This window comes from Bos indicus, chromosome 14, assembly GCF_029378745.1.
Source record: "Bos indicus isolate NIAB-ARS_2022 breed Sahiwal x Tharparkar chromosome 14, NIAB-ARS_B.indTharparkar_mat_pri_1.0, whole genome shotgun sequence".
Taxonomy (NCBI): Eukaryota; Metazoa; Chordata; class Mammalia; order Artiodactyla; family Bovidae; genus Bos; species Bos indicus.
In genome coordinates, this window is record NC_091773.1 from 66,512,092 (window position 1) to 66,538,897 (window position 26,806).

Here is a 26,806-nt window from a genome sequence, read left to right on the forward strand (position 1 = left end):
ACGGTGACTGAAGGGTGACGTGAACCAGCCCTTCTGTGAGGAGGAACGGAGCTCGCCAGCGGCACTTTAGCACTTTGATCCTTTGTTCCTTCACTCAGCAAGGATTAATCACACAAGTATTATGTTCCAGGCCTGACGGAGGCACTGAGTCCATCAAGTTGGTGCACACACTTTCCCCCTCATAGGAGCTGCTGAAGCAATGTGCTCTCGACAAGTTCTTAAAGAAAGCAGCGTTCAAACAAACTGCTTCACGACCCTCAGGTCTTCCCATCTTCCCAAGGAATCCAGACACTTTCCCTCAAGCTGTCTACCAACCGTCCTAGCTTTGGGGTTTCCTTTTGCCAAGAGCCATATTCCTCTGCCACATTTGACATCTATTGTCAAACCTCAAAAGCAACATAGTCAAACATCTAAAGCAACTTAAAGCCCCCCCTGCATTATACGTGGAGTCAGACAAACCTCAAAGAGGCTAAGCTTTACCGAGCAACAGAGTTTAAGAGTCATGATCTCGTCTGACATTTTGATTTTCTCAAAAGCTCACTTTTGCCTCCTGCAAACACAAGACCATTCACTGTTTTAAGGCTACTGCACTCCCAGTACGCTCACTGGTAGTGTTGCTTTAAAAAAAAGGTATATTACTCCAATAAAAATTTTAAAAATTAAAAAAATATATTGGTAAGAGCTCCTCCTACTAGGAATCTATTTTTATCAGTTCTTCAGGTGATTCTAAAACAACCAGACCAGTGTCTGGGAAGTATTGTTTATTTTTCTGGTTAAACAGCACATGTAGGATTGATTCTCTGCTCTGGAGGTCACAGCCTGGCTGGTAAATCATCACAGGAGATGATTACTCAGGTGTGACCTGTATGCAGACCCCCTTACAGTCCACAAGACTTTGGCATCCCTGTGGGGTCCCTTTAAGGCCACTAGGTGGCAGTTTAGTAAAGGTGTGTAACCGCGGTGACAGGAAGCCATTCTGTCCCCTCAAGGAATCTCACTCCCATGCTCCCCCACCCCAATGTGAACACCAAGCGAGTTTAAGAAACCTGAACCTGAGTGGGGTAAAACACACCCCCATCCCACGTTACCACTGGCCTGGGCTTTACTGGCCCACTCGGAGACGTCGTCCTGAGCCCGTCCGTCCGTGAAGACGATGGCCACTCTGGGCACCCGTGCGGAGAGAGGCCGGGCCCCTTCTACTTGGGTAAAACTTCTCTCAAACATATGTTTCAGGGCCAGCCCGGTCATAGAGCCCTTGCCCATGTATTTCATGTGGGCCACAGCTTTTTTCATGTCTTTGGCCGAGCTGAAGTTTCTCAGGGTAAACTCTGTGCGGACCAGCGTGGAATACTGGAGCAGCCCTACTCGAGCAGCTTTGGGAGAAATCGCCAAGGAATCTATAATTCCAGTGACAAACTGCTTCACAATCTCAAAATTATCTTCTCCAAGGCTCTTGGACCCATCAATCACAAAAACCAAGTCAACTGGGCCTTCAGTGCATCCTACAGGAATAAAAGGAAAGTTGTAATGGTTAAATGATTAAAAAAAATCATTATACACAAGAAGAGAAGAAAATTATACTTCCACTGGAGGCATAACTATTTTGGAGAGCTACCTTTATTCTTTAGATAGTAACACAGAATAGACAGAAAGTATCGGGGGAGTCACAAACAACCATAATGTTCACAATTGCCTTTACGTGTGGTTTGTCAAATTGTTAAAAATAGTATTTTCCACAAGCAAAAACACATGGCAGATATACAAATTGAAACCCACACTGTACCCCGGACCACCAGGAGTCAGGCCTCGGAGGGACTGTCTGTAGAGTACCCTGCAGGGCCTGATACCCCCAAAAGATTCCAAAAACTTTACTCCAGGAGAGTGACATCACTCCAGTGCTGGCGTCTCACACACAATAGACTTGGAGATTCTTCCAGGTCAGCTCAGTCATCTCGATCTTCTAGGGAGATTTCCTCATAGCCCAGCTTGTGTTCGTTACTCTCTGTGTAGCCTTCACACTACTAATCTGGTCAACAAAAATTGTTATTGAGCTGCTGCTTTGTGTAAGGCAGGCAGTGCGGCAGGACTGCAAGTGACCCAGGCAGAGTCCCACTCCGTGTTGTTCACAGTCCAGTGTGTTCTGGGCAGCGTTCCACACCGTACAGCAGCCGGCTAGCTGAGTGTCAGCTTCCTCCTCTAGTCCACCCGTTCCTGCTCAGCAGGAGCCATTTCTCATTGATTTCTGTACTTCCAATACCTGGCACACAATAGTTGTTCAATAAATGCTTGTTGAGAAAATACACGAAGGAGGAGGTATCCATTCGGTAGTACAACCACTAAGTACCCTCTTCACCGGTTTTTTTTTTTTTTTTTGGCCCTGTTGCACAGGCTGAGGGATCCTACCCACCCGCCCAGTGACTGAAGCCAGGCCCTTGGCAGTGACAGCAGGACTCCCAACCACTGGACCGCCAGGGCCCCATCATTGACCTTTTGAAGTTTTAAAATGAATTATCACTGTGAATTCTTTACCTACATGGACGTTTTCCAGGCACCTCAGATGGCTGACAGTAAAAGCTTTATGCAAATATGTTAGCAAGCTGGGTATAGAGAGATTTTTTTGTTATTTAGGGCTGCATAAGAAAAATTTACAGATCCCAAATGGATGATCTCATTTCAAACAGTCTGCAGTATGCAATATAACATTCTCTTTTACATATCAAGGCAGCTGTCTAATACTTGAAAGTGAAGCACAGCAATATTAGGAAGTAAAGACACACACATGCAAAAATATTTCTATTCTTGGCTTGACTAACATGCTAAAATAATTGTGTATGTGTGCTGGAAGAGTTGGGTTCCTGTCTTTCCCCTTTTAAGCGCTTGTCCTCATTACTCAACCTATTGACCTCTTGTTAGTGAAAGAGGAAATGGCCAATTCAGAACTTCATTTACATTCATAGCCTGAATCTCAGGCAGCGTGCACCTGGCTCTCTAGCAGATTTCAGAAATAGTGGAATAATTTTTCAGCAGCGAATCTATTTTCTCTTTTCCCTCATATATTATTTTCTTAGAGAATAAAACGAACACCTGCAGCCTCCCTGCAGGGAGCGGAGCAGACGACTTCAGCAGGAGACAAGAATCTTAGATGGAGCGGAACAGCACCAGGGCGGGAGGTGCCCTATTCTCACTTTAATGACAGCCCAGCTTGCTGGCTACCTATTTGCAGGAAGGTCACTCAGCTTTCCTTGGATGTTTTCTTTCGGTAGTTGAGTCAGTGAGACTGGAGCAGAGCTGTGATTTGCCTTCTGAGCTTAATTTTCACAGAGTTTCAGAAACTCGGGTTTGGACAAGACCTTTAAAGGTCACTGGTCCAGCCCCCCTGTTGCTCACATCTTTACTGCATCTCTATAGCCATTCACTCAGCCTGGGCCTGAACACCTCTTCTGATAGGGAAGTCACCGCCTTACCACGGAAGCCCCGTCTGCTCACAGCTCTGCGGTGAGGATGACAGTAGCTATCATTTGTCAGGCACTGAGACACGGTGCCAGCACTGGGCTAAACACCTGTAAACACACCATGCCATATATTTCTCATGACGATTCTGTAAGGTGTTATCCTGATATCATAGGAAGAAACTGAGACTCAAGAGCAGTTAAATAATTTCTCCAAGGTCACATGAATGTAGGAATAGTGGGTTCAAATTCATGAAAATCCCTAAGATCAAAGCTCATGATCTTAACTAATTAATCACACAGTTTCTCTGAGATAAGGTGTCTTTGTCCCTGTACCAAGCTGTGGCTTTTCTCCAATGTCCTTTCTTTCCCCAGGGTTTAGGGGATGCCCTATAAATAATGGATGAGGTGACTGTCACTTTGGTATTTGAAAGGTACCTCAAGTCTTTTTTTTCTACATAGATCCCCAGTTTCTTCCTTTATTTTTCACTTGACATCATACTGAACTTCCTCACCATGATACTTTCTAGATTTTGTCTCTATCCTTTATCTTTCATTTTTTTTCTAAAAAATATTACAAATGGAACAAAGTTCAAACACTACAAAGGTTATCTATATCTATATCTCTCTATGTAAACCTCTATAACAATACCTATCTTCAGAGAGAGAGAGTTTGTTAGAGGGAGCCTTTTGCAAAATACATCAATGGTAGCACTATAAAAACCACTCGATACCATGCTTTTTTCATTTAAAATATCTTGAGGATATATTTAGAGCTGCTTCATTCCTTTTTTTAATATTTATTTATTTATTCTTGGCTGTACCGGGTCTTTGTTGCGGCTGGTTGGAGCTCTTCTTTGTTGCGGTGCTCGGGGCTTCTCATTTCAGTGGCTTCTCTTATTGCTGAGCACAGGCTCTAGGTGCTTGGGCTTCAGCAGTTGCAGCAAGTGGGCTCAGCAGCTGTGATGCAGGGCCTGGTTGCCCTGCAGCATGTAGAATCCTACTGGACCAGGGATCGAACCCGTAAACCCTGCATTGGCAGGTGGATCCTTACCCATCGGACCACCAGGGAAGTTTTGCTTCATTCCTTTTACCAGCTGTATAGTATTCTAATGTACAGATGCACCATGATTTATTTAATCAGCATTATATAAACAGGCACTTATTTCCCATTTTTGCTCTACAAATAACACTGTACAAAATATTCCCTCATATGTGGCTTTGTGAAGACATGCACTTCTCTGCGGCATAAACTCCTAGAACTGGAACTGCCCTCCTTTATTTTCTTGAGAGTTTGTTTTTATTTTTATTGGGCTCTGGGGGATGGTTGGGAAATAACTCTGCAAGTTATGCCCCACTAGGGAAATAACTCTGCAAGTTACGCCCCACTAGGGAAATGCCCATTCTGTTTTTCCTGGGATAGCTTTCAGAGCGTTTTCTTTCTCTTGGAGCTACCGCGCCTGCTGGCAGCAGCGTCTTCAGGTTCACTGTGGGGTGGCTTCCCCTTGGAAAATAATTTTTCCTCTTTTTTCTCAGGGACCCTCTTGTTTCCTGACTCTTTCAGGTCACTAACTGGTTCCTCTTTGGGGAAAGATTTCTTCCACTTGGAAAGACTTCCACTGCTGTCTCTTCAAGATCACTACTAACCAGCTCCTTCTTGGAAAAAGGTTTCCTTTTCTTGGGTTTGGAGAAGAAGACAGATGGGTTTTCCATTCCATCTTCCTGAGGCGCCTTCTGGGGCTTTTGCTTCTCTTTGGGTCTTTCACTTGTCTCCTCACACTCCTCACACTGCTTTTTTCTGGTGATGCCAGGGCAATGGCAGCCAGTCTTTTCTGTCTTCAAGCGTTTCTTCTCCTGTTTCTCCCGCTTTCTAGGAATCTCATCAGCTGCTTCCTCTGCCTGAACCACTGTCTCCTCCACGACATCCAGATTCTTTTGTGGAATCTCTCCAGTCTCAGAGAAGGACAGCCACTCCCCAACTTGTTTTCAAAGCTCCTCCCCAAATAGTTGGGAGTTGGGGTTACCTCAGAGAAGCAACCAGTTCCTGAGGCAGTCCCGCATTTGTTTGCCAGGTATCGGGAGCTGGGAGCTTCGGCCTTTGTTCTTGGCAGCTGCTCGGCATACTTTGGGGTGTTAGCCCCTGTCTTCAGAGCTCTGGAAACATGGTCCATTTGCTGGGCCAGGGAATCACTCAGACACCAGGACCAGTGTCCTGGTTTAAAAAAATTTTTTTAATATTTTTTATTAAAAAAAATAAAAAAAACATTTATTTTTAAAATATTTTTAAAAATTAAAATATTTGCCAAACTGCCCTCCTAAAAGTTGTACCAATTCAGACACCTAGTGATAAATTTACAATTCCCTATTACAACATACCTTTGCTAACGTAAGGAATCATCGAACTTACTGAACTCTGATAACTAAAAGGTAAAAAATGTAGCTTTAATCTCTTATTACACATTTCCCTTTTTCTTTTATGTTTCATGTCATGTTTAGAAAGTTCTCTACCCTGAGATTATAAAATACCTCTCTCAAGGCTTTTTCTGCCACTTTAGAGATACTATTTTTTAAGTTTAAGAACACAAGTCTTACCTCCCTCATTCCCGATATTCTTATTCAGCTAGGATCACTCTGGCCTCTCAGCTGACAGTGAACTTACTGTCAACTGAAACCAAAAGTGTTTTCACAGGTGCAGTTAAGCTCTCTTCCCCATTCTGTATCTACGCATACACATTTATATCTATGGTAGAAGCAGAGGTGAGGGATTTTACTTCCTGCAAATACTCCAAAAAAACAATTGCTCCCAAACCAAATTAAAGCAAAAACAAACCCCAGTTCAGATCACTTACTTTTGCACCGTCTTCCATCCTCAGCTAGAATAAATCCCTTTGAGCATTTGCAGATGTAGGAATTGCCACGGTTAACACAAATGTGTTCACAGCCATGGTGGGTCGATTTGCAGACATCCTTCCCTGAGGGTTATATAGGAAGTGAAGCAACCCCATCAGTGTAGAAACGAGCTGGATTGAACAGTCATGTCAGGACAGATCATGGAAATAAACCATTAAATCTTCATTCAAACCTCCTCTATAACATCCCCCTTTCAGTCTAATACTCAGGAGAGGGCATGGTAAAGGAAATCTCCTCTTAGAAAACTCTAGTTTCCATGAAACTGAATGGTAAGCTGGGTGATCAGGTGTCCTGGATTTAATAATTTTTAGAATTGTTCAATGTACTTTGAGGTTTGATTTTCCCACCCTTCTGATTTTTCCCCATAGACATCCCAGTTTCAATTGTCTAATGTACAGTTCTCATGTGTGAGGCACTTCAGACTCTTCACAGTAGCGACAGCTCTTTAATCTTCACAGCATCCTGTGGAGAGAGGAGGGCAGGGATAGTCATGCCCAATGGATACATGAAGAAGCAAAGTTTGATACAAGGTCACACAGCCACTCAGCCACATGTCTGAGTCAGGAAGTGTCCTGAGTGGTCCTCCTCCACAGCATGAAAGCCTTCTGTTCTCTGCTTCCTTCCTGTCATTAGCTCCCTAAGAAGCTTCCTGCAAAACTGCAATCAGTGACTACAGATCCCTCTGGAAGGATTTGATTTAGCAATCAAATTTCAGAGGAAGAAGTTGAGCCTTGTGTACCAGTTGTACAAGCTCAACCTATTGAGCAAAAAGTGTGTTGAGTGTAGAAATGATGCACACGTGCATTCCATGCTTACAAAAGCAGAAGCATGAATGAACGGCTCAGGCAGACATAATGGCAGAACTGTAGCCATGGTCCCCACAGAAGGACAGCGCCGCGTGAAGGCAGAACACAGCCTTGCGTAGGGCGCCCCGCAGAGTCAGCCCATGGACCCACAGGCATCCCAGGAATCAGTCTTGCAAACAGAACTTCCTGCTAAAGGCAGAAAAGCCCCTCCTCCTGGAGGAATAATGAGGAGTGAGTTCTCCTTTACCCCTCGGTGTTGACCTGTGGAAGCCCCAAGTTATCTCAGCAATCTGTGATGTTCAGTTCAGTTCAGTCTCGTGTCCGACTCTGTGACCCCATGAACTGCAGCACGCCAGGCCTCTCTGTCCATCACCAACTCCCGGAGTCCACCCAAACCCATGTCCATCGAGTCAGTGATGCCATCCAACCATCTCATCCTCTGTCATCCCCTTCTCCTCCTGCCCTCAATCTTTCCCAGCATCAGGCTCTTTTCAAATGAGTCACCTCTTCGCATCAGGTGGCCAAAGTATTGGAGTTTCAGCTTCAACATCAGTCCTTCCTATGGACACCCAGGACTGATCTTTAGGATGGACTAGTTGGATCTCCTTGCAGTCCAAGGGACTCTCAAGAATGTTGTCCAACACCACAGTTCAAAAGCATCAATTCCCCCAAATCAACCTCCACCGCAGATGAGTTTTTTTTCTTTTTTTAAACTAAAGAAGGGCCATCCTGCCCACTGGAGCAGAGTATCACAAAAACAAGTAGACCACGTTAAGACCCCCCAAAAATAGGGGTTAACACCTCAAAATCTCACAGGGGGTGGAAATCCTGACCCCATGCTCATTTCCTGCCCACTTCACTGAGCTCACGTGTCCCCATCTCTCCTTCTCAGGGCTGTGATGGTTCATTTTATGAGTCACTTTGGCTAGGTTATGGCACCTGGTTGTTGCATAAAACACTGGTTTAAATGTTGCTATGAAGGTACTTCTTTAGATAAGATAATATTTAAATCATGAGCCTTTGAGTAAAGCAGAATATCTTCCATAGTATGGGTGGGCCCTATTTTGAAGACCTTTAGAGAAAAAAAGACTGAATTTCCCCCAAAGAAGAGGGAATTCTGCTTCCAGACTGCCTTCAGATTGGAGCTGCAATATCAGCTCTGCCCTGGGTCACCAACAGATTCCTTATCTATCTACCTATTGATCTATCATCTATCCACAAACACACATACACACACACATACGTGCACACACACACACACACACACACACACATTTTATTGGTTCTCTGGAGAACCCTGAGCAATATACCTAATAAGAAAGCTCTCATAATCTGTTCTGAGTGACCCACAGAAGTAAATGTTAATGGATAATCCAGACCCCCCCAAAAAACCCCTTCATCCCTTCTCTCACCTTCTGCCCTTACTTACAAGGTTTTCCAAGAAGAAAAAGCACTACAACTATGCTTTGACCCTCACCGCGATTGCTGACCCAGATTCTAATCCTTTCCAATGGCTAGCCAGGCACTCTGCTAGGCTCTGCGCATCCATACAACTCCTGTGGAAAGGGGCTACAACTGGGAGAAAGTGAAAGCAACGAAGAGCCTGACGACTCAGGACCCTGGGTGAGAAGTTCCTGAAGCACTGAGGGTCCAGTGTACTGATCACAAGCACAACAGTTGCAGAGCATCCAAGGCAGGGACTTACAATAGCGACACTGACTATAACGGAAAACTTCCAACGTTAAAAGAAACTCTCTAACTGTCCTGAGTCGAAGCGACTTACTTCTGCAGCGTTTCCCGTCCTCGGCCAGCCGGAATCCCTCCATGCACTTGCAGACGTACGACTCCCCAGTGCTCACACAAGCGTGCTCACAGCCGTGGTCCACTGCTTGGCAGACATCTTTCCCTGAGGACAGCAAAGTTAAAAATTTCACCACCGTCAGTTTTCCCTGGGCTTCACCTGGGAGGATCCATCCTTCTCAGCCCCTGGACTCCAGGACCATCTGAGCTCAGCAGCTCTACTTCGGGTTCACTCTCTGAGCTTCCTCCCTGTCACAGCCACCGCCATCCACCAGCACCTACTTCAGTGTCTTGTAAAAACGCAGTCCATCACGGGCCTTCTGCAGGAATTGGTATGATTACTTAGGACATTAAACCTCAATTTGGACTGGTGATGCTGAAATCTAGTTTTGAGTTTTTCCCTGACAACGTGACTTTGGAGAATCACTTAACCTCTTGCAGGCTTCCCTTTCCTTTATGAACAATGAGAGTAATACTTCCAGGTACCCATCTTTTCTTCAAATGCATCAATATGAGATTCTCTTAGTAAAGAGAGCTTTGAGAAGCTTGAGATGATGACTGACAAGGGCAGGAATCATTTGCTCAGGGTTACCCACTCCCCTTTGCCTTGACAGAGATGTGTCTTGGCCCTACGGAAGAGACCTTGCTTTCTGAGATGTAAGAATGGCCTCATCAAAAGAGTGTCTCTAAGAGGGATTTGTGTCACCAGAAACAATAGCAACAATATTGTTAAAGAAGCAGAGGATCAGGGAAGTTAAGCTGCTTGCCTAGCTAATAAATGGCAGCGCTAGAAGCTGAGAGAATCTGGATTTCAGGCTGGACATCCTTCCAGTAGAGCACGCTGCTTCTTGTCACCGGGCGTATCACCTTCAGTTGTGGCTCTGGCTTTGACTTTTGTCACTTGTTCATTGGTTTGTTTTCTTTTTAATAGTCTTTCTTTTTTTTTTAGGACAGTTCTAGATCTACGGAAAATTGAGAAGACAGTACACAGATCCCCTGTAAACCGCATACCCACATTCCCCTAGTATCAACATCTTACAGTAGTGTGATACGCTTGTTAGGATGAATGGACCGATACTGATACAGTAATATCAAAGCCCATAGTTGATTTACATTTCCTTAGTTTTCAACCTGAAGTCAGTTTTTTTCCTGATCTATGAGCCCACATTACATTTACTGGTCTTGTGGCAGTGGTTTTTGAGAGTAACCGATTTACACAGAGATCAGGCTGGTGGATTTCAGGCAGAGATCAGAAATAATAATGGGAACCCACTCCAATGAGAACTTACTTCTGCAGGTCTTCCCATCTCCACGGAGTATATACCCTTCAAAGCATCGGCACACGAAAGAGTCTCCACTGCTTATACACAAATGTTCACAACCATGCTTGCCCAGAGCACAAGCGTCCAGTTCTGAGAATCCAAGTGGAAACAGACACAAAAGAAGGAAATGATTCATACATTAGTCACGTATTTAATCTTTTAAGGTATTTTAGACACCTTAAATGAAAACAGTACTTTATCCTACAGGGTACATTTCAAAATAGAAAGCATGTCTATGAGCAAAATGTCTTAATATATAAAAAGTGCATAAAATAAAATAATACTATCATCTCTGTAGGAAAAATGAACAAAAGACACGGAAAGACAAATTACAAAAGGAGAGATAGAAATGGCCTATAAATATTAGAAAATAAGTTCCACATCATTGATCATCATGTAACCATAATGTCAGATTATCAGATAACCATGATTATCTGCACATCTGCTTATGTATGCATGTATGTGTCCTACTTTGGTCATCCCTCCATCCATTCATTCATTCATTCATTTGTTCCCTGATCTGTGGAATATTTCGTGAGTCCCCTCTCTCTGAGTCAGGCACTCTTCCAGTCTCTGGGGACGTAACAATGAGTAAAACCAAGTTTCTGCTTTTGTGAAGCTTACATGTGGTGGCAGGGGCGGAAGGAAAGAGGGGCAAGACAGACAGACAAATGTGTATGTCAGGAGAAGGTGCTACAGAGAAAAGCAGGATGAGGGTGATGGAGAGGGTCTGCTGATTTGGAGTGTGCAGAGGGCTTATTATTTTCCATGCCATGTCAGAGAAGGTGACACTAAGCAGAGCCCTGGAGAAAGAGACGAGTGAATGCGTGGTGTTTGAAAAGGATGACACCCAAGGAAGTACAGCATCTGCAAACAGGGGCAGGAGCGGGTCGGGAGGTTTCAGGAAAGGTAAGGAGATCAGGGGACCGGGCAGGCGATGAGCCAGGACAGACCTCATGGGAGTCACACGCAGTGGCTGCATCTAAGTCAGAAGGGTCACTGGAGGGTTCTGAGCAGTGGGGTGACACGAACTGACTTTTTTCTTAAAGGACCACTGTGCACAGAACGGGCCACGGGTAAGGCTGGAGCAGGGAGAGTGGGAAGAGAGCCACTGCCTGACCTCTCAGACAGGCGGGTGAGAGGGTCAGACTGAGGCTGGACTTTGAAGGCAGAGCCTGCAAGCTTTGCTGATGGGTTAATATAAAGAGTCCATCTTCACATGGATATGACAGAAGAGTCATGGGTGACCTGAGGTCCTAGGGCTGAACGACTGAAGAATGGCGTTGCCATAGACGGGGCTGGGCAGCTTCTGTGACAGCAGGCTGTAAAAACCAGGCTGATATGCTAAAGCTTGATACTGAGGACAGATGGGAAGGGACTTTTTCTAAGAACCAAACAGAATTCTGAGAGTCAACGCTATCATTTCAGATGGAGCGGAATTTCTATAGTGGCTTTGAAGTGAGATTTTAAAATGAATGCGCATAATCACTTTTATAGCCAGGCACAGACCATACGCTTTTTTCTAAGGCATTTTTGCAGTATTTTTCTTGGAGGGGAGTCTTGAGAACGACCCTATGGGTTAATTAAAGCAGCTGTTGTTATTCTCATTTACCAGCCAGGGAAACTATGCTTTGGGAAGGTTAATGGCTTGCCAACATCAGTTGCTAATAAGTGACAGCACCAGATTAAAAATGTAATCTTCTGATAATAAATCCCATGTTTTCCCCAGCTACACTGCGTTGCTATACTCTAAGCTTCCAAACACGAAGGGAATTTTGTCTTCGTTTGGGCAGAAGGGCCGCCAAAATCTGAACAGTGGGAAAGCGTTGTATCAACTGAAATTATAACTGCAGACAAGAGTCAAAGCAGAGCTGGCCCTTGCTCTTTGCTCAGAACATGACTTACTTCTCCAGGCACAATCTAGACTCATTATTGATGCAGAACATTTCTCGATGGCTTGGGGTAATCCCTCACGTAGTGTTGAGTGGAAATACAATTGAGTGATCCATAATACAGACAGCCGACTGGCTGTGGAGGTGAGCGGTTTTTTTTCCTCACCATGAATTTATATTAAGAATACTCCATTTTCCAATGTAATAAAATAGCTATAACTCTTTCAGGTCAGCCTTGTCAAGCCATAATGCAGACAGGCCCCCTGAACACGCCCCTTCTTTCTGGAGCATCCCCCATGCCCTGTCCTGTCCCTGTAGCTTCATCTCAGGCTGAAGTTTTGAAGAGTGACTGAGTCTTTCCACAAGGATCCTGAAAAGACATTGGCCCCAGGCTCTTGCAGGACGAGTCTGTACTTGGCAGAGGGGCACTGCTTTCCTCTATGGGGAGCCTGCTGAGCCTGAAAGCACTGTTCTCAGGGGGCATCCTCACCATTGGCTGCAGACGATCCTGGGAGCTCCCAGCCCAGCCTCTGAGCTCTCCTGGGCTTTTGTACTAATAGCTGTTTGGAAATTTTGTTGTGTGCATGCTTTAAAAGCATGTAGGGAATTTGGGTTTTTAAACTTTCCCTTCTTACCCGCTCAGGGCATCTGATCAAGAGAAGAGAGCAATGGTTCTCAATCTCAGGGGAACATCAGTCACCTGCAGAGATTATTTGAAAGGCAAAATGGGCCCATGATTCAAAATTCAAACATACTAAGGGGAGACGTCCCCTTTGGAGGGGGTATCTGGCAGTATCTGCCTAAAGTACAAAATGTACCTTTGACCTGGCAGCTTCACTTCTGGGATCCTCTCCTGCAGATACCCTGGCACCGTATGAAGAGATATACTTTCAAGTAATTCACAGCAGCATCGTTTGTAATAATGAAAAGTGGGAAACAACCCAGATGTCCACGACTACTCAGGAGACAAGCTGAACAAATGTTCTACACAATGAGATGCTGTGCTTAGTCGCTCAGTCGTGTTTGACTCTTTGTGACCCCATGGACTATACAGTCCATGAAATTCTCCAGCCCAGAATACTGGAGTGGGTAGCCGTTCCCTTCTCCAAGGGATCCTACCAACCCAGGGGTCGAACCCAGGTCTCCGGCATTGCAGGCGGATTCTTTACCAGCTGAGCCACCAGGGAAGCCCCAAAGAAACAGGAATGGAATGGAAATAAAATGGAATGTTAGCTATCCATTGCGGAGAAGGCAACGGCAACCCACTCCAGTACTCTTGCCTGGCAAGTCCCATGGACGGAGGAGCCTGGTAGGCTGTGGTCCATGGGGTTGCTAGGAGTCGGACACGACTAAGCGACTTCACTTTCACTTTTCATTTTCATGCATTGGAGAAGGAAATGGCAACCCACTCCAGTGTTCTTGGCTGGAGAATCCCAGGGACAGGGGAGCCTGGTGGGCTGCCGTCTATGGGGTCGCACAGAGTCGGACACGACTGAAGTGACTCAGCAGCAGCAGCTGCAGCTATCCATTGCTGCAAAACAAGGTATGCCAACACTTAGCAGCTTAAGGCAACATGTGTGATGTCACACAGTGTCTGAGGGTCTGGAAGCCAGCAGGGGCTCAGCTGGGAGGTTCTGGCTCAGAGTGTCTCGTGAGGCTGCAGCCGAGCTGGTCCCCTGGGAGCTGCATTGATCCCAAGGCTCCGCTGGAGCTGGAGGATCTGCTTCTGAGCTCACTGGTGTGTGCACTGGCCTCAGCTCCTCCCTGGAGGATGACGGAAGGCTTCAGTTCCTCAACATGTGGGCCTCTCCACTGGGCTGCTCCCAATACGGCTTCCCTTAGAGTGAAGCCAACATGACTTCAAGAAGCCAGAGAGAGCTCCCAGAAAGCAGCCACAGTGTTTCTGACAACTTCACTGGAGAAGGGACACAGCACCGTTATTTCCACAGCTGTCGGTCACGCAGGCGGACGGTGAAGGAGGGAAGGAATACATGTGTGTGAATTCAGGAGGGGCTGCCCTGGATGGAGGCTGCCCACCACCAGTTACCTGGGAACCAGAGGGAGGCAGGGGGATGGAAGGGTGGGCAAGAGTGCGAGCCAAACTCCTTAATGCACGTCTTTTTGTACTGTTTTGATTTTTAAACTATGTATACCTTTTACCCATTCTAAAAATAAAATCAAATTTAAACAGACAAAAAAATCTTATAAAAGTACTCTTCTCTCTCACCTTTGACACCCTGCGTCATTATTTTTTAAAGGTAGCACCGTGATTAATTTAACCAGTTTCTTTTTGGAAAGGCAGTGAGGTGGTCCCTAGGCTTTGCTATTACAATTGTTACCGCAGGGGATACTCGTATGCCTGTAGTTTTGCATACAATGGGAAAGCAAGTCCGAAAGATAAACATCTAGAAGTAGGACTGCCTCACTAAAGGGTAGGAACATTTAGCCCCGGATAAATATTTTTCAAATTGTCCTGCAAGGAGGTTGCATCAATCAACGTAAGATAATCTCTATTTCGGGAGGTCCAGGGTGCTGCCTGGACTTTCGGATGTTTTAAAAAGCCCCACGGATGACACCAACAAACTGCCTGAAGTGAGATGCCAGCGCCGGACCTAGAACTTAGGTTCAGAGACCTTCCCAAGTGTCCAGAGAGGTGATACCGCTCCTCCATCATCATGAACCACCTGCCATCATCTTTCTCCTGGGCTGTTACTCCATCTACCAACTAGGTCTTCACAAACCTACTTCACCCCCTCCAGCCCACTCTCCTGGACTCAGCTGGAGTCCTCTTCTAAAGCGTGCGTGCAGACATCCTTCCCTCCATCTGCCTGACACCCTTAAGTGCTTCCTGAGAGTCTGGCTAGGACTCATTGGTGAGGTTCGCAGGAACCTGCCCGCTGCCTCATCTCAGCCACGCTCCCCCCAGCTCTGAGTACTTTCTTTCAGCACCTCAGGACCAAGCCAGAAAGTGAAAGTGGCTCAGTCGTATTCGACTCTTTGCAACCTCCATGGACTATAGAGTCCATGGAATTCTCTAGGCCAGAATACTGGAGTGGGAAGCTTTTCCTTTCCTCCAGGGGATCTTCCTAACCCAGGGATCAAACCCAGGTCTCCTGCACTGCAGGCAGATTCTTTACCAGCTGAGCCACAAGGGAAGCCCAAGAATACTGGAGTGGGTAACCTATCCCTTCTCCAGTGGATCTTCCTGACCCAGGAATCCAACCGGGGTCTCCTGCACTGCAGAGGGATTCTTTACTAGCTGAGCCGCCAGGGAAGCCCACCAAGCCAGAAGCCCGCCCCCTACAGGGCTCTGCCCAGCCAATCGTCTGCTGCCTCCACCTCCTCTAGGTGTCTTCTGGGACCTCCCTGCACAGAGCCTCACAGCCCCAGGCACCTGCCCCCTCTGGTAATGTCACAGCTAGCAGTAGTAGTATTAGTCACTCAGTCGTGTCTGACTCTTTGTGACCCTGTGGATTGTAGCCCGCCAGCCTCCTCTATCCATGGGATTCTCCAGACAAGAACACTTGAGTGGGTTGCCATTCCCTTCTCCAGGGGATCTTCCTGACCCAGGGAATCAAACCCAGGTCTCCTGCACTGCAGGCAGATTCTTTACCGTCTGAGCTATAGGAAACCCCAGCATCACAGCTATCACCAAACACTTACTGGTTGCTCTGGACCTATGCCTGCCTCCTCACTGGACCACGCTCACACGGGCTCTGACCTCCAGGGGACCACAGGCTGCACCTGCCCTCCTCTCCTGGATCTCCCAGCTCCGAACTTAATGCCTGGCCCCCACAGCAGGTCCTCAGCAAATGCCTGCTGAGTTAAAGGAAACACTTCCTCAGCTTTCTACTCTGAAAACCAAGGATCACGAGAGTTTTAAATGAGAACCCACGCCGTGTGGATGGTGACGGTCAGCTGGGCTCCCCTTTCTCTCCCTCCTTCCAGCCTTGCAGAGTGCGATTCGCATTTGTTCAGCAAAACGTCCAGTTTCTGCACATCAGGGACATTCCTGTCACTCATAATTAAAGAACCACAAATGGTAAATTAGAGAAGGCCAAAGTTGTGCTGCAGCTAACTCCCCGACCACAGGCTTTCAGCTGCCTTTCAGTCACCAAGTCTGGAAACCAGCTTGGAATCAGCATCTCTGCCGAGCTAAGGTTACTCCCTGCTGGGAAAGCATGTCAGTGGTTCCCTAACAGGCAAAGAGAGCCAACATCCCTGACTCACGATTACGGGGGGCCTTCAGCCTGGGGAGAATGGTGGGCACTCCGACAAGAGTTCATTCATTCAGTGAGTGTTTATGGAGCCCTTACTCTGCCAGCCTCTACCCTCATTCTCGGGCTAGAAGGGACCTTGGGGATGAACTGATCCAACACCTTCCTTTAAAGTCACAGAAACTGAAGGACACAGAGTGGGTGTGACTTTCCCAAGGCCCCTTACCCTGCAGAGATGATTAGTCTCAGCCGTGCTGGGGGCAGAGGTGTGATTAGATCACAGGTCTGTCGCCTCCGTGGTCCCTGGTCCAGGGGTCATCCTCGCCCAGCAGACTCATCAGAGGCTGCTCAGATAGGCTGATAGATTCTCAGAAGGCAAACTAAAACAGTTTTCTCAAGGGAAGCCAAACCTCCAAATAGCATAATGAACTCTAAGTGCTGCACTGGTCTGTCTCAGTGGCTCCTCCAGGCTCACATCTCTCCAGTCTCCCTCTCAATTCAGCACTCGGTACTTACTACTAAGTACTCAGTACTCTCAGCTTCTTTCAGTTCACTCTCTGGACCCTGGCTGGCATGTTCTATTTCCTGTGCTTAGGAAGACCACGCCCTCCATTTTAGCCCTTTGGGGCCGCTCTAACAAAACACTTCAGACTGAGTAGCTTATAAACAACAGAAATGTATTGCTCACAGTTCTGGAGGCTGGAAGTCTGAGGTCAGGATGCCAGCAAGGTTGGGCAAGAGCCCTCTTCTAGGTCACAGACTTCTTGTATCCTTACATGGCAGAAGAAACTGGAGAGTTCTGAGGGCAGGGATCTCATTCATACGGGCTCCATCCTCACGACCTAATCACCTCCTAACGGCCTTGCCTCCTAACACCATCACCTTCCATGGTTAGGCTTTCAACATATAAATTTGCGGGGGGAGGGGGGCGAGGCGCAAATATTCAGTCCATAACACCTTCCATCTCTGCATAGCTCCCTCCATCAGTCTCTAAAGGTCAGATCAAACACCTCTTTCTCAGGAAGACTTCCTCTGGACCAGGTGAGGGTCCCCCTGCCAGATGCCCCGTGACACCTCTCCTACCCTCATGATGACTCTCATCACACAGAATGGAAGATCCATCCTTAATATCCTTCTTCCCTGAGAAATTTTAAACTCTCTCAGGGCAGAAACTGAACTTGCATCAACCCCACAGTGGCCCAGGGTCAGCACAAGATGACCAGCACAACACAGGTCCACAGGAAGTGCCTGTAGGGGCTGAGCAGCAATGAACCAGAAGTACCTAGACTCGAATCCAGAGACGAAAGTGGACAGACGGAACCACCACTTCATGTGACGTGGCTGTAGGGACTTAGCAGAGATCTCAGGATGCAGGAATGAAATTTCCCCTTTAGAGAAGGATCCTCTTTTAAAAAAAAAAAATATGTCAGAAGGCAGGTCTACATATTAATTAAAGCCTTATCATGACGGGGGTCTGCGATTAAGACGAGTAGACGCTTCAGGACGTAGCACAGGTTTTAGGGCCTGAGTCTCACAGCCCCACACACTGATACAGTCTGTTCCTCACATCTGGATTCCACATCTGGTGACTCACGCACGGGCTGTGGTGCAGCAATCATGGGGTAATGTGTTCCGAGGACTCGCACCTCTGTGGTGATGACAGACAGCAATCCTGTGTCTGGGGCTCCACGTAGGAGGTTATTAAACCCAACCCCAACCCCAGAGGGAGAAAGCCACAGTGGCCGCCTGCCAAGAGGGTGACCAAGGCTGAGAGACAGAATTACACCATTTGCTGGCATTTTTAAAAATAATAAATCTAGCAGCAGCCATTCATTTGCTAACTCTTTGTAGGTTTTTTTTTTCTCAGACAAACCAGAAGCAGCTCAACTGAGACGTATTTTTAGAGGTCACCCTGGGTAAGAGATTCTGAAGTCAGGGGACCCCAGTCTTAGCCCTGACTCTGTCGTCAACCCCCAGGGTCAGCTTGGGGGGCATCAGTTTTCTCCCCAGGCCACAAAAGAAAGAAAAGATCTCTAAGTTTCCTTCTGTTCCTTTCTATCTCTAATGTGAATACAGGAGGGTAAAGGGTACAGTGGTCTTTTCTCTCCAGTCTCTGTGATGGACTGAATTGTGTTCTCCTCAAATTCTGAGTTGAAGCCCAAACCCTCAATGTGCTGGTATTTGGATGTGGGGCCTTTGGGAGGTGATTAGGGTTAGATGAGGTTATGAGCGTGGGACCCCCATGATGGGATTAGTGCCCTTCTAAAAAGAGACTACAAGAGAGCGTATTCTCTACGTGTGTGTCTGTGTATCTGTGTGTGATGGGAGGACACAGCAGGAAGGCAGACATCTGCAAGCTCAGAGGAGGGTTCTTACCAGAGCTGACCATACTGGCGCCTTAATCTTGGATGTCCAGCCTCCAGAACAGCAAGACAATTACATTTCTGCTGCTAAGGCACCAAGCATGCAGGATTTCTTGATGACTGCCTGAATACAATAACACACTGCTCTTGTCTTGCTCAGGGTTGCTTCGTCCTGCAACGTCAGTCTGGGAGGCATCAGGTAGGAAAAAGCCTTTGCCCACCCACCTCTGGTGGCCAGTGTAGGAGTATCCCCAGCTGAAATTCCCAGTGCTCTATGCTTGTCACTCAGATCTGCATCAGCACCCACCACATGCTAGAGGAAGGTAGTGCCCGGGCTCCTGAGCCTGACTCCTCCCAGGCAGTCTCCACAAGGAGCGCAGGCCAGGCCTTCCAGGAGTGGGTCTTCAGGCAGCAAAGCAGGACGCTACCTCAGCCCTCTCCTAGTGTGGGGCCGTCTAACAGTGGGAAGTAAGATTTCAACAAGAGTACCTTCAGGTTTATGGAATTTTACAAGTTCCCCAAGCACTTCAGTGACTGTCTTTCCCTGTGCCACAAAGTGACCCTGAGAAAAAGGCAGAAATGACCATTCCCAGTTTACAGGTGAACAGTTAGATGCAGGCAAGAGACCTGAGAAATGTGGGTTTGGTCCCTGGGTCAGGAAGATCCCCTGGAGGAGGACATGGCAATCCACTCCAGTATTCTTGCCTGGAAAATCCCATGGACAGAGGAGCCTGGCAGGCTATGATCCAGAGGGTCACAGAGTCAGACACAACTTTAGCAACTTAGCATGCATGCAGTCAGATCCAGAGAGGTCAGTTCCCTCCCAAGATTTAAACCCAATCTTTGGGCTCTTAGTTCAGTGTTCTTTCTACTCTGCCATGCTGATTCTAGATCTGTGCACAGATGGCCAAAGGGAAGGGTCCTGATGGGGTCTTACTGCAGTGGGTGGAGCAGAGCTGCTCCCAGCAGGCCAGGAGGGCAGGAAGTTCCCCATGGAGGTGATGCTGGCCCTGGGCTGGGTTTCTGCCAGCAGAGGTGGGATATGGAGGTTGTCCTAAGTGGAGACAGGCTGGGCTGGAGGTTCAGGCCCTGCTCAGAGAAGAGGGGAGTTGCCTCCTTTGAAGAACCGGAGGGAACAGGGAAGAAGACCTGGGTGGGGCTCAGGAGGTGGAGGAAGGTGTTATCTGCCACCTGCCAAGTCAAGGGCCACTGAAGCATCCGGAACAGAAGATGGACCCTGTGCCAGGTGCCACAGGATGAAAACACAGGTGGTCTCTGCCCGTTCACTCAACATGCATTGAACTTTATGGAGCATTTCCTGTGGGCAAGGCCTGGAACTCAGTCTCTGAGTAAGACCGGGTCTCTAACCTCCAGAAGCTCGCAGGCCTGTGGGCTGTGTGCTCCTCGCACATCTAGACTAGAGAGTCTTTCCTGATGCTGAGATGCGCTTGCACTAAGTTTATTTCAGAAATTTCCAGGAGGTAGAGACGGGACGAGTCCTCTCAGCTGCAGCTTGCAGAACAGATCCCCTGATTTCCCTCCCCACCTCAACCCCCTTCAGGGTTGTGGAACAACCCTCCAAGGGGTGATCGCAGCTTAGGGGTCAGGGGACCAAGAGGAAGGGAGGGTGGGCGTCACTCCAGAGGCCAGAGAGCCCAAGGTGCCTGCAGGGGTGTGAGAATAAGTGTCCATTCCTTCCAGGGCCCTGGGAAACTGCGCCTGCTCTTTGTGCTTCAGAGAACCTTCCGGAAAGTGAGCAGAGTGTTCTTCAGGCCACCTGCTATCAAGGTGGTAAGTGGAGGCTGCCTTTATGAAGGGCCAAGGACACCCTCATCTGCTGAGCAGGCCTGGCTGAACTCCAGCGGGCTCCCCACCCACAGCCCAGCATGATTTACAAAAAAGATGCAGTCAGGATGTCAGGCTCTTTGTGATCTGGGACGGAGCTGGGAAACACACGTTCCCAACCCCAGTTTACTATGGCCACACTGAAAACACAGCGCATTACTGCAGAACAGGGCAGCTAGACAGAATCAACCCGGGGCAGACACAGGCTTCAAATAGGGGACAAGCTCAACAGATATGTGTCAGATGGCGGGTAAAATGCATCTCTTACAAATACCACCATTGCCTGTGTGTGTGCTCAGTCATGTCCGACTCTGCAACCCCATGGACTACAGCCCTCCAGGCTCCTCTGTCCATGGGATTTCCCAGGCAAGGGTGTTAGAGTGGGTTACCATTTCCTTTACTAACTGAGCTATCAGGGGGCCCTGACTTCCCTGGTGGCTCTGATGGTAAAGTGTCTGCCTACAGTGTGGGAGACCCGGGTTTGATCCCTGGGCTGGGAAGATCCCCTAGAGAAGGAAATGGCAACCCACTTCAGTACTCTTGCCTATAAAATCCCATGGACGGAGGAGCCTGGTAGGCTATGGTCCATGGGGCTGCAAAGAGTTGAACACAACTGAGTGACTTCACTTTCTTTCACCATTTCCTACTACAACCATTGCCTGAGGATAGGATAACTCTAACTCATCTGATCATCTCATGTAGACGCACCATATATAATAAACAAATACATATCAAAATTCACTTCTAATGTCATTGTTGCACGTTTACTCAAATGGATAATACCACTGTATCATCAGTTACAAGCCCTATAAATGAGAAAATGGACATTTGAAAGTGTCAGTGGCCATAACAGATGCGGCTGGAAGGAGGGAGTGGGACACGCAGTTGTAAGGAGGAGGGGTAGCATTTGTTTGGAAGGGTCATGAAAATTTCTTAGACGTCCTGCGATTATCTTATAGTCAGTTCTTGGTTATCACAGCAATGGGGAGGTCCAAAGAAATGCATGGATAATCTAAGATGATGAGAATTAAAATAAATCCGTTAAAAAGCAGGCTTCTGGCTTTGGCATGCAGTCAAATGTACATGCAATTGGACACACCCACTCTCTTTCTGCACCCTGATGTCCAGCCCCTCCCTGTGCTGGCCAGGACAGCCGGGCAGGCAGCCACAAGCAAGCCATAAAACTCAAGACTCCATCCCAAATGGGGGAAACCTTTTCTCACAGCCGGCGGAGTTAGAGAGGCACACCCAGCTATGCAATCAGGGCACCTGCCCAAGTGAACAGATGCCATAAAAAGGTGGACATGTTAGGTTGTGACCACAGTAGTATCAGTGGTCAGGGAACCTGGTCCTATAACTGGAAAGACTAGCAGGACCCGCAAGGTACATGGCAATCCTGTTCCTCCACTTCTGACCCCTTCTCTCGAAATGACCATTTTTAAGTCTTTATCTTGGTCCACTTGGAAACAGGACTGCAGGGCAGAAAACATAGCCTCCTTGAGTGAAGAGGAGGACATCTGGGAGATTTTTTTTTTTAAGTAATGGAGACAGGAATTGGGACCAGCTGCCGGGAAATATGTCCCCAGGAAACCTCACTGCCAACCTCGCCCCCCCCCCCCGAATCTGCTGCCAAATTATCCGGATTGGGGGAGGGGACGGGGTTCTCAGGAGCCTCCCCTTCTCGCAGAACTGACTTTGGAGTCACAAGAGTCCAGAGTCTGAACCCACCCCGTAACAGCTGGTCACTTTAGGCTTTTCACTTAGTCTGAAGGTGAGGATTCCGCTGAGGTTGCGGCCCAGAGAAAGCACGCGCTCAGCGTGCAGCGCCGCCGGAAGTCCGCAGTCAGGAAGGCATCTACTTCACTATAACTCATGCCCGGTCCGAAATGACCACAGGCCAGGCCGGAAGAGGCAGAGGCTGTCTTGGGGCAGGAAAGCGGCAGCCACCAGGGCTGACATCGCTGGGAGGGGGCTTTCGCACACGTTCAGCCACGAACCCGGGGGCGCAGACCCACCCGTGGTCACTGTCCTCGGCGCACCCCACCCACGATCGCCCGTGCCGTGCCCCCCTCGTCCGACGTCACAACACTCACTGGCACAGGTCTTGCCGTCACTGCGGAGCACGTGTCCCTCGGGACACTCGCAGACGAAGGATCTGTCCGTGTTGACGCAGGAGTACTCGCAACCGTGGCGGCTCAGCAAGCAGTAATCCACTCCTGCAAAACCCCACAGCCAGGGAATCAGATCACGGACCTGCGCGGCCCACTAACCCTCCTCCTCCTGCCCCGGGAAGGCGCGCGGTCCCCAGGGGACAGCCCCACCATCTCCCCCGGAGCAACGAGCAGAGGACAGAGCGGGGCCCGCCATCCCCTACGGCCGTCACGTTCTCCACGCCGGTGGCAAAGCTCTTCCCTGTAAGAGAAGCACGAAGGGCACTCACGCGAGCAGGTCTTGAGGTCGTCGTTGATGAGGAAGCCTTCCGAACACTGGCAAACGAACGAGTCCTCCGTATTGAGACACAGCTGCTCACAGCCGTGGTCCTGCTCGGCGCAGTGATCCACCCCTGCAGGCGACCACACAGGGAAAGCCCCTGAAGTAAGCCAGGAGGGCATCAGAGAACAAAACCACCTCCCCGGGGAGCCGCTGCCTGGCAGCTTCACTCCGTTGATGCCCCAAAGAGAGAGGTGTATGGTTTCCTTCCACCCTGTGCCACTGGCCTGGTTTGTTTTACTTCCTATTTCTTTGAGGAGTAAGGTGCATGTGACTCCGGTCAAGGTGGTAATGACAGTAGCCCTCTGCACCTGAGCCAGGTCTGGGCATCACCTGCAATCCCCCGGGGCACCGGTGCGAGAAGGGGCCCTCCCCGTGGCACAGAGAGGAGAACCAGGCTCGGAAAGGTGGAGCCGCGGACCTCGCGGGTTCCCTGCGGCTCACAGCCTTGTCTCAGGATTGGGGAGGGCTCCACGCCACACTATTTGGGCTCAAATCCCACCTCCCCCTACCGGCTTCCCAGCTGTGAGATGCTTGCTGGGCGGTCATTTGGCCTCTCTGCCAGCATCTCATGACTTGAGAAATGGGGTTGAGGCTCGCTTTTTTCTAGGAACATGGTGGGAGGAGTTGATTCACCTAAAACCCTCAGAACAGTGGCTGGCATACATAATCACTTTGTGAATGCCTGTCATTACTAAGTATATGGCTGGGGAAGAAAGAATTGTATAGTTCCTTTGTATCTCAAAGAGAAAAAGTGCTGTTATCCTCCATAACCAGGACATCCAGATTCAGAAAACAAACCAACGCCAAGGCCTTGCATGTGTGGCCAGTCCTGGCACCCGAGCCCTGCACAGCTGGCCTAGCTAGGATAACAGACACACAGCTGCGGTGAACTGGTTCCCACCAGACAGCCCTGCAGGCTGCCTCCCAGATTTCCTTGATGGAGAAAACGCACACCAGGAGACTGGAGAGACACTGAAGGCCTTGTGCAGGGCCATGGGGTGGGCCTCTTTGACTCCCACAGGACCTGGGACTGTGCCTTCTGGAACATTCCACCCGTGGCTGTGCCTACAGCAAACATTCGCAAGATCTCAAGAGCCAGAGACTTCTGTTCACATCTCAGTTCACCATTTACCTGTCACGTGATCCTGGGAAACGTAACTTAATCCCCTTGCGCTTGTTTCCCCATCTTTAAATGGGGGTAAGAATGTTGATGCCTCACTGGGATCTGGTGCAGATAAAGTGAGTGAGTACTTGGGAAGTGATCCCAGCCACGCCTGCATGGAGCAAGCCCCTCATAAGGGCTTCCTATTGTGATGGTCTGTGGGTTCCCTGAGCCGCCATGGAGAATAGGATTACCAGGCTATCTCTGGGGACTCCTAGGAAGAAATAGCTTGGTTTATACTTTCTTGAAGCTGACTAGATGGTCCTTCTTACTAGATTCCAGAAAGAAAAGATGGCTCAATCTCTCCTGCTCCAAGGCGTGCGGGGAGGGATAGGCAGGTCACGGGTCCTGAGGCTCTAGGTGGGCTTGTCCAGGTCATGCCTAGCCTGCCCTGGGATGCCTGTCAGAGCTGTCAGCTGGCAGGCCCCACACTCCTGGAAGAGAAGGCACACAGACTGTACACAGATCCATCTTCACCAGGGTGTTCCCTCGTTGAGCGGAAGGACCCTTGTTCATCACTGGCTTCTCACAAGGACTCAGAGACTTCCAGAGGCAAGTGCAGAGCAGTGCCAACTCTCTGGTTCAAAAATGCTTTGACTTCCGAGATTGATGCTTCGAAAGCCCGATCGAGGACTCTGTTTCCTCTGAAGACGGAAAGGGGCACGAGGTTTCCCGAGGACCGCTCTGCACCTAATACTTCATCTGTGAAACTTCCCCTCCAGGCGCTGGAAGGTCCAAATACTGAACAGCTGTACTGTTCTCACTCACAATCTATCTCTGTCCCCAAAGCTGGAGCAGATGTGCAGCTCACTGGGTGGAAAGCCACACAAAGGACCCCTTCTGTGCCAGCCGTGTCACCAAGCCCCTCGCTGGCACCCCCCAGGGTCAGGGCGTCCCCCGCCATGTCACACGCCCCACCCCCGCTGGCTTGGACCAGTGGAGACTCTGCCTTGTAAAAAAGAGATGGAACCATCCAGCTGGCACATCCTGCAAGTTTCCACGTTGACGTCACCGGACCGAGTTGTGTTGCGCCCCTTACACAAGAAAATGAAGACAATGCTTCATAAAAAGTCCCATGTTTCTCAGCTCGCCCTCAGATGAGGTCTGCAGTGGCCCAAGGGCCTTTTGAGGTCTCTTTTCTGGTTCCTGTCCCAGGCTCTGTGGCAACAAAGAGCTCTTATTTTTAATTGTATGTTTTCCTTGTGTCAAGCACTGTGCTAAGAGGTTGAAATAGTCCTCATGATTCCCCTTAACAACTCCAGGAAATTAATGCTGTTATCATCTTCCCTTCTTTTAAACGGATGGGAAAGTCAAAGCTTGGAGAACTTTAATACCTTACCTGGGGTCACATGTCTAGTATGAGGCAGAGTTTGGATGAAATCAGGCTGGTCTGACTTAATCAAGGCTCTCAAGAGCAAATGATAATATTAGCTAATATTTGTGCATGTGTTAGTTGCTCAGTCATGTCCAACTCTTTGCGACCCCGTGGACTGTAGCCCGCCAGTCTCCTCTGTCCATGGAATTCTCCAGGCAAGAATCCTGGAGTGGGTAGTCATTCCCTTCTCCAGGGGATCTTCCTGACCCAGGGATTGAACCCAGGACTCCTGCATTGCAGGTAGATTCCTTACCATCTGAGCCACCAGAGAGGCCTAGCTAATATTTACTGGGCTTTTATTATGTGTCTAGCAGGATTTTTCTAAGTGTTTTCTACGTGCTGATTCTGTCACTCTTCACAATCCAGTCTCTGAGGCAGGCAGCATGAGTAGTCCCATTTTACAGATGATGAAACTGAGGCCAGGAAAGTTAAGGCTGCTGGACCATCAGGCTCATAGGAAACCCAGGAGCTTCAGAAGTGACTGGCTGCTAGTGAGCCCCGGGCCCTGTGTGTGAACCTGGCCCTCCCTTGAGCCCCTGACCCGGGTACACTCACGGCTGCAGGTCTTGCCGTTGGGGTCCAGAGTGTAGCCCCGGCGGCAGCGGCAGTAGTAGCCCTCCTCCGTGTTGATGCATTCGTGCTCACAGCCCGGCTTGTTCAGCGCGCAGTAGTTGATCCCTGAAGGGAGAAAGGGCAAACACTCCTTCAGGCTTGGGGCTTCTCCCAGGGCTGAGGTTGGCCCCTCCCAGTAAATATTCAGTAAGGAAGGTGCTCCACGGGACACAGACAGCAGCTCCTGTTCTGCACGAGCTTGTTTGGGAGAACCTGGCACCTGGGGGTGTGTCCCTCTGCGCTCGCCAGCAGGGGTCTCTTCCTCAACAGATGGCCAAAACGCTGGGGAAATGGGTTGAGCGCCACAGTTCCCAGCCCATCTCCTCCCAAGAATGATGGAAACGCTGGGAAAATTCAGTCTCTTCTTCCAGTTAACCTGATTACTAGGGCTCAAAGCGTGTATGGAGCTGCTGCCGGCAGTGACATCTGACAACAGCATGGGACGGCACAAGGCAGAATAAACAGCAGCTGATCTTGCAAGATACCCAGCGATTTAGGAGAGGCAGGAAAAGGCAATTACATTAAGAAGGATCCAAAGCTCCACCGGGCTCTGGGTGAGA

The 26,806-nt window shown here is 48.7% G+C and overlaps 1 protein-coding gene across 2 annotated transcripts in view; it reads right to left on the reverse strand.

Annotated features, from left to right (window-relative positions):
• Window positions 1–26,806, reverse strand: part of MATN2 (matrilin 2) — a 173,001-nt gene that overhangs the window by 7,043 nt on the left and 139,152 nt on the right. For both annotated transcript variants that reach the window (XM_070802859.1, XM_019973906.2), the window contains exons 8-14: window positions 26,190–26,312; window positions 23,045–23,167; window positions 22,698–22,820; window positions 10,255–10,377; window positions 8,949–9,071; window positions 6,299–6,421; window positions 1,089–1,502 (exon numbers count right to left, since the gene is read on the reverse strand). In XM_070802859.1, the coding sequence (XP_070658960.1) occupies window positions 1,089–1,502; window positions 6,299–6,421; window positions 8,949–9,071; window positions 10,255–10,377; window positions 22,698–22,820; window positions 23,045–23,167; window positions 26,190–26,312 (1,152 nt within the window). The remainder of the gene's footprint in view (window positions 1–1,088; window positions 1,503–6,298; window positions 6,422–8,948; window positions 9,072–10,254; window positions 10,378–22,697; window positions 22,821–23,044; window positions 23,168–26,189; window positions 26,313–26,806) is intronic.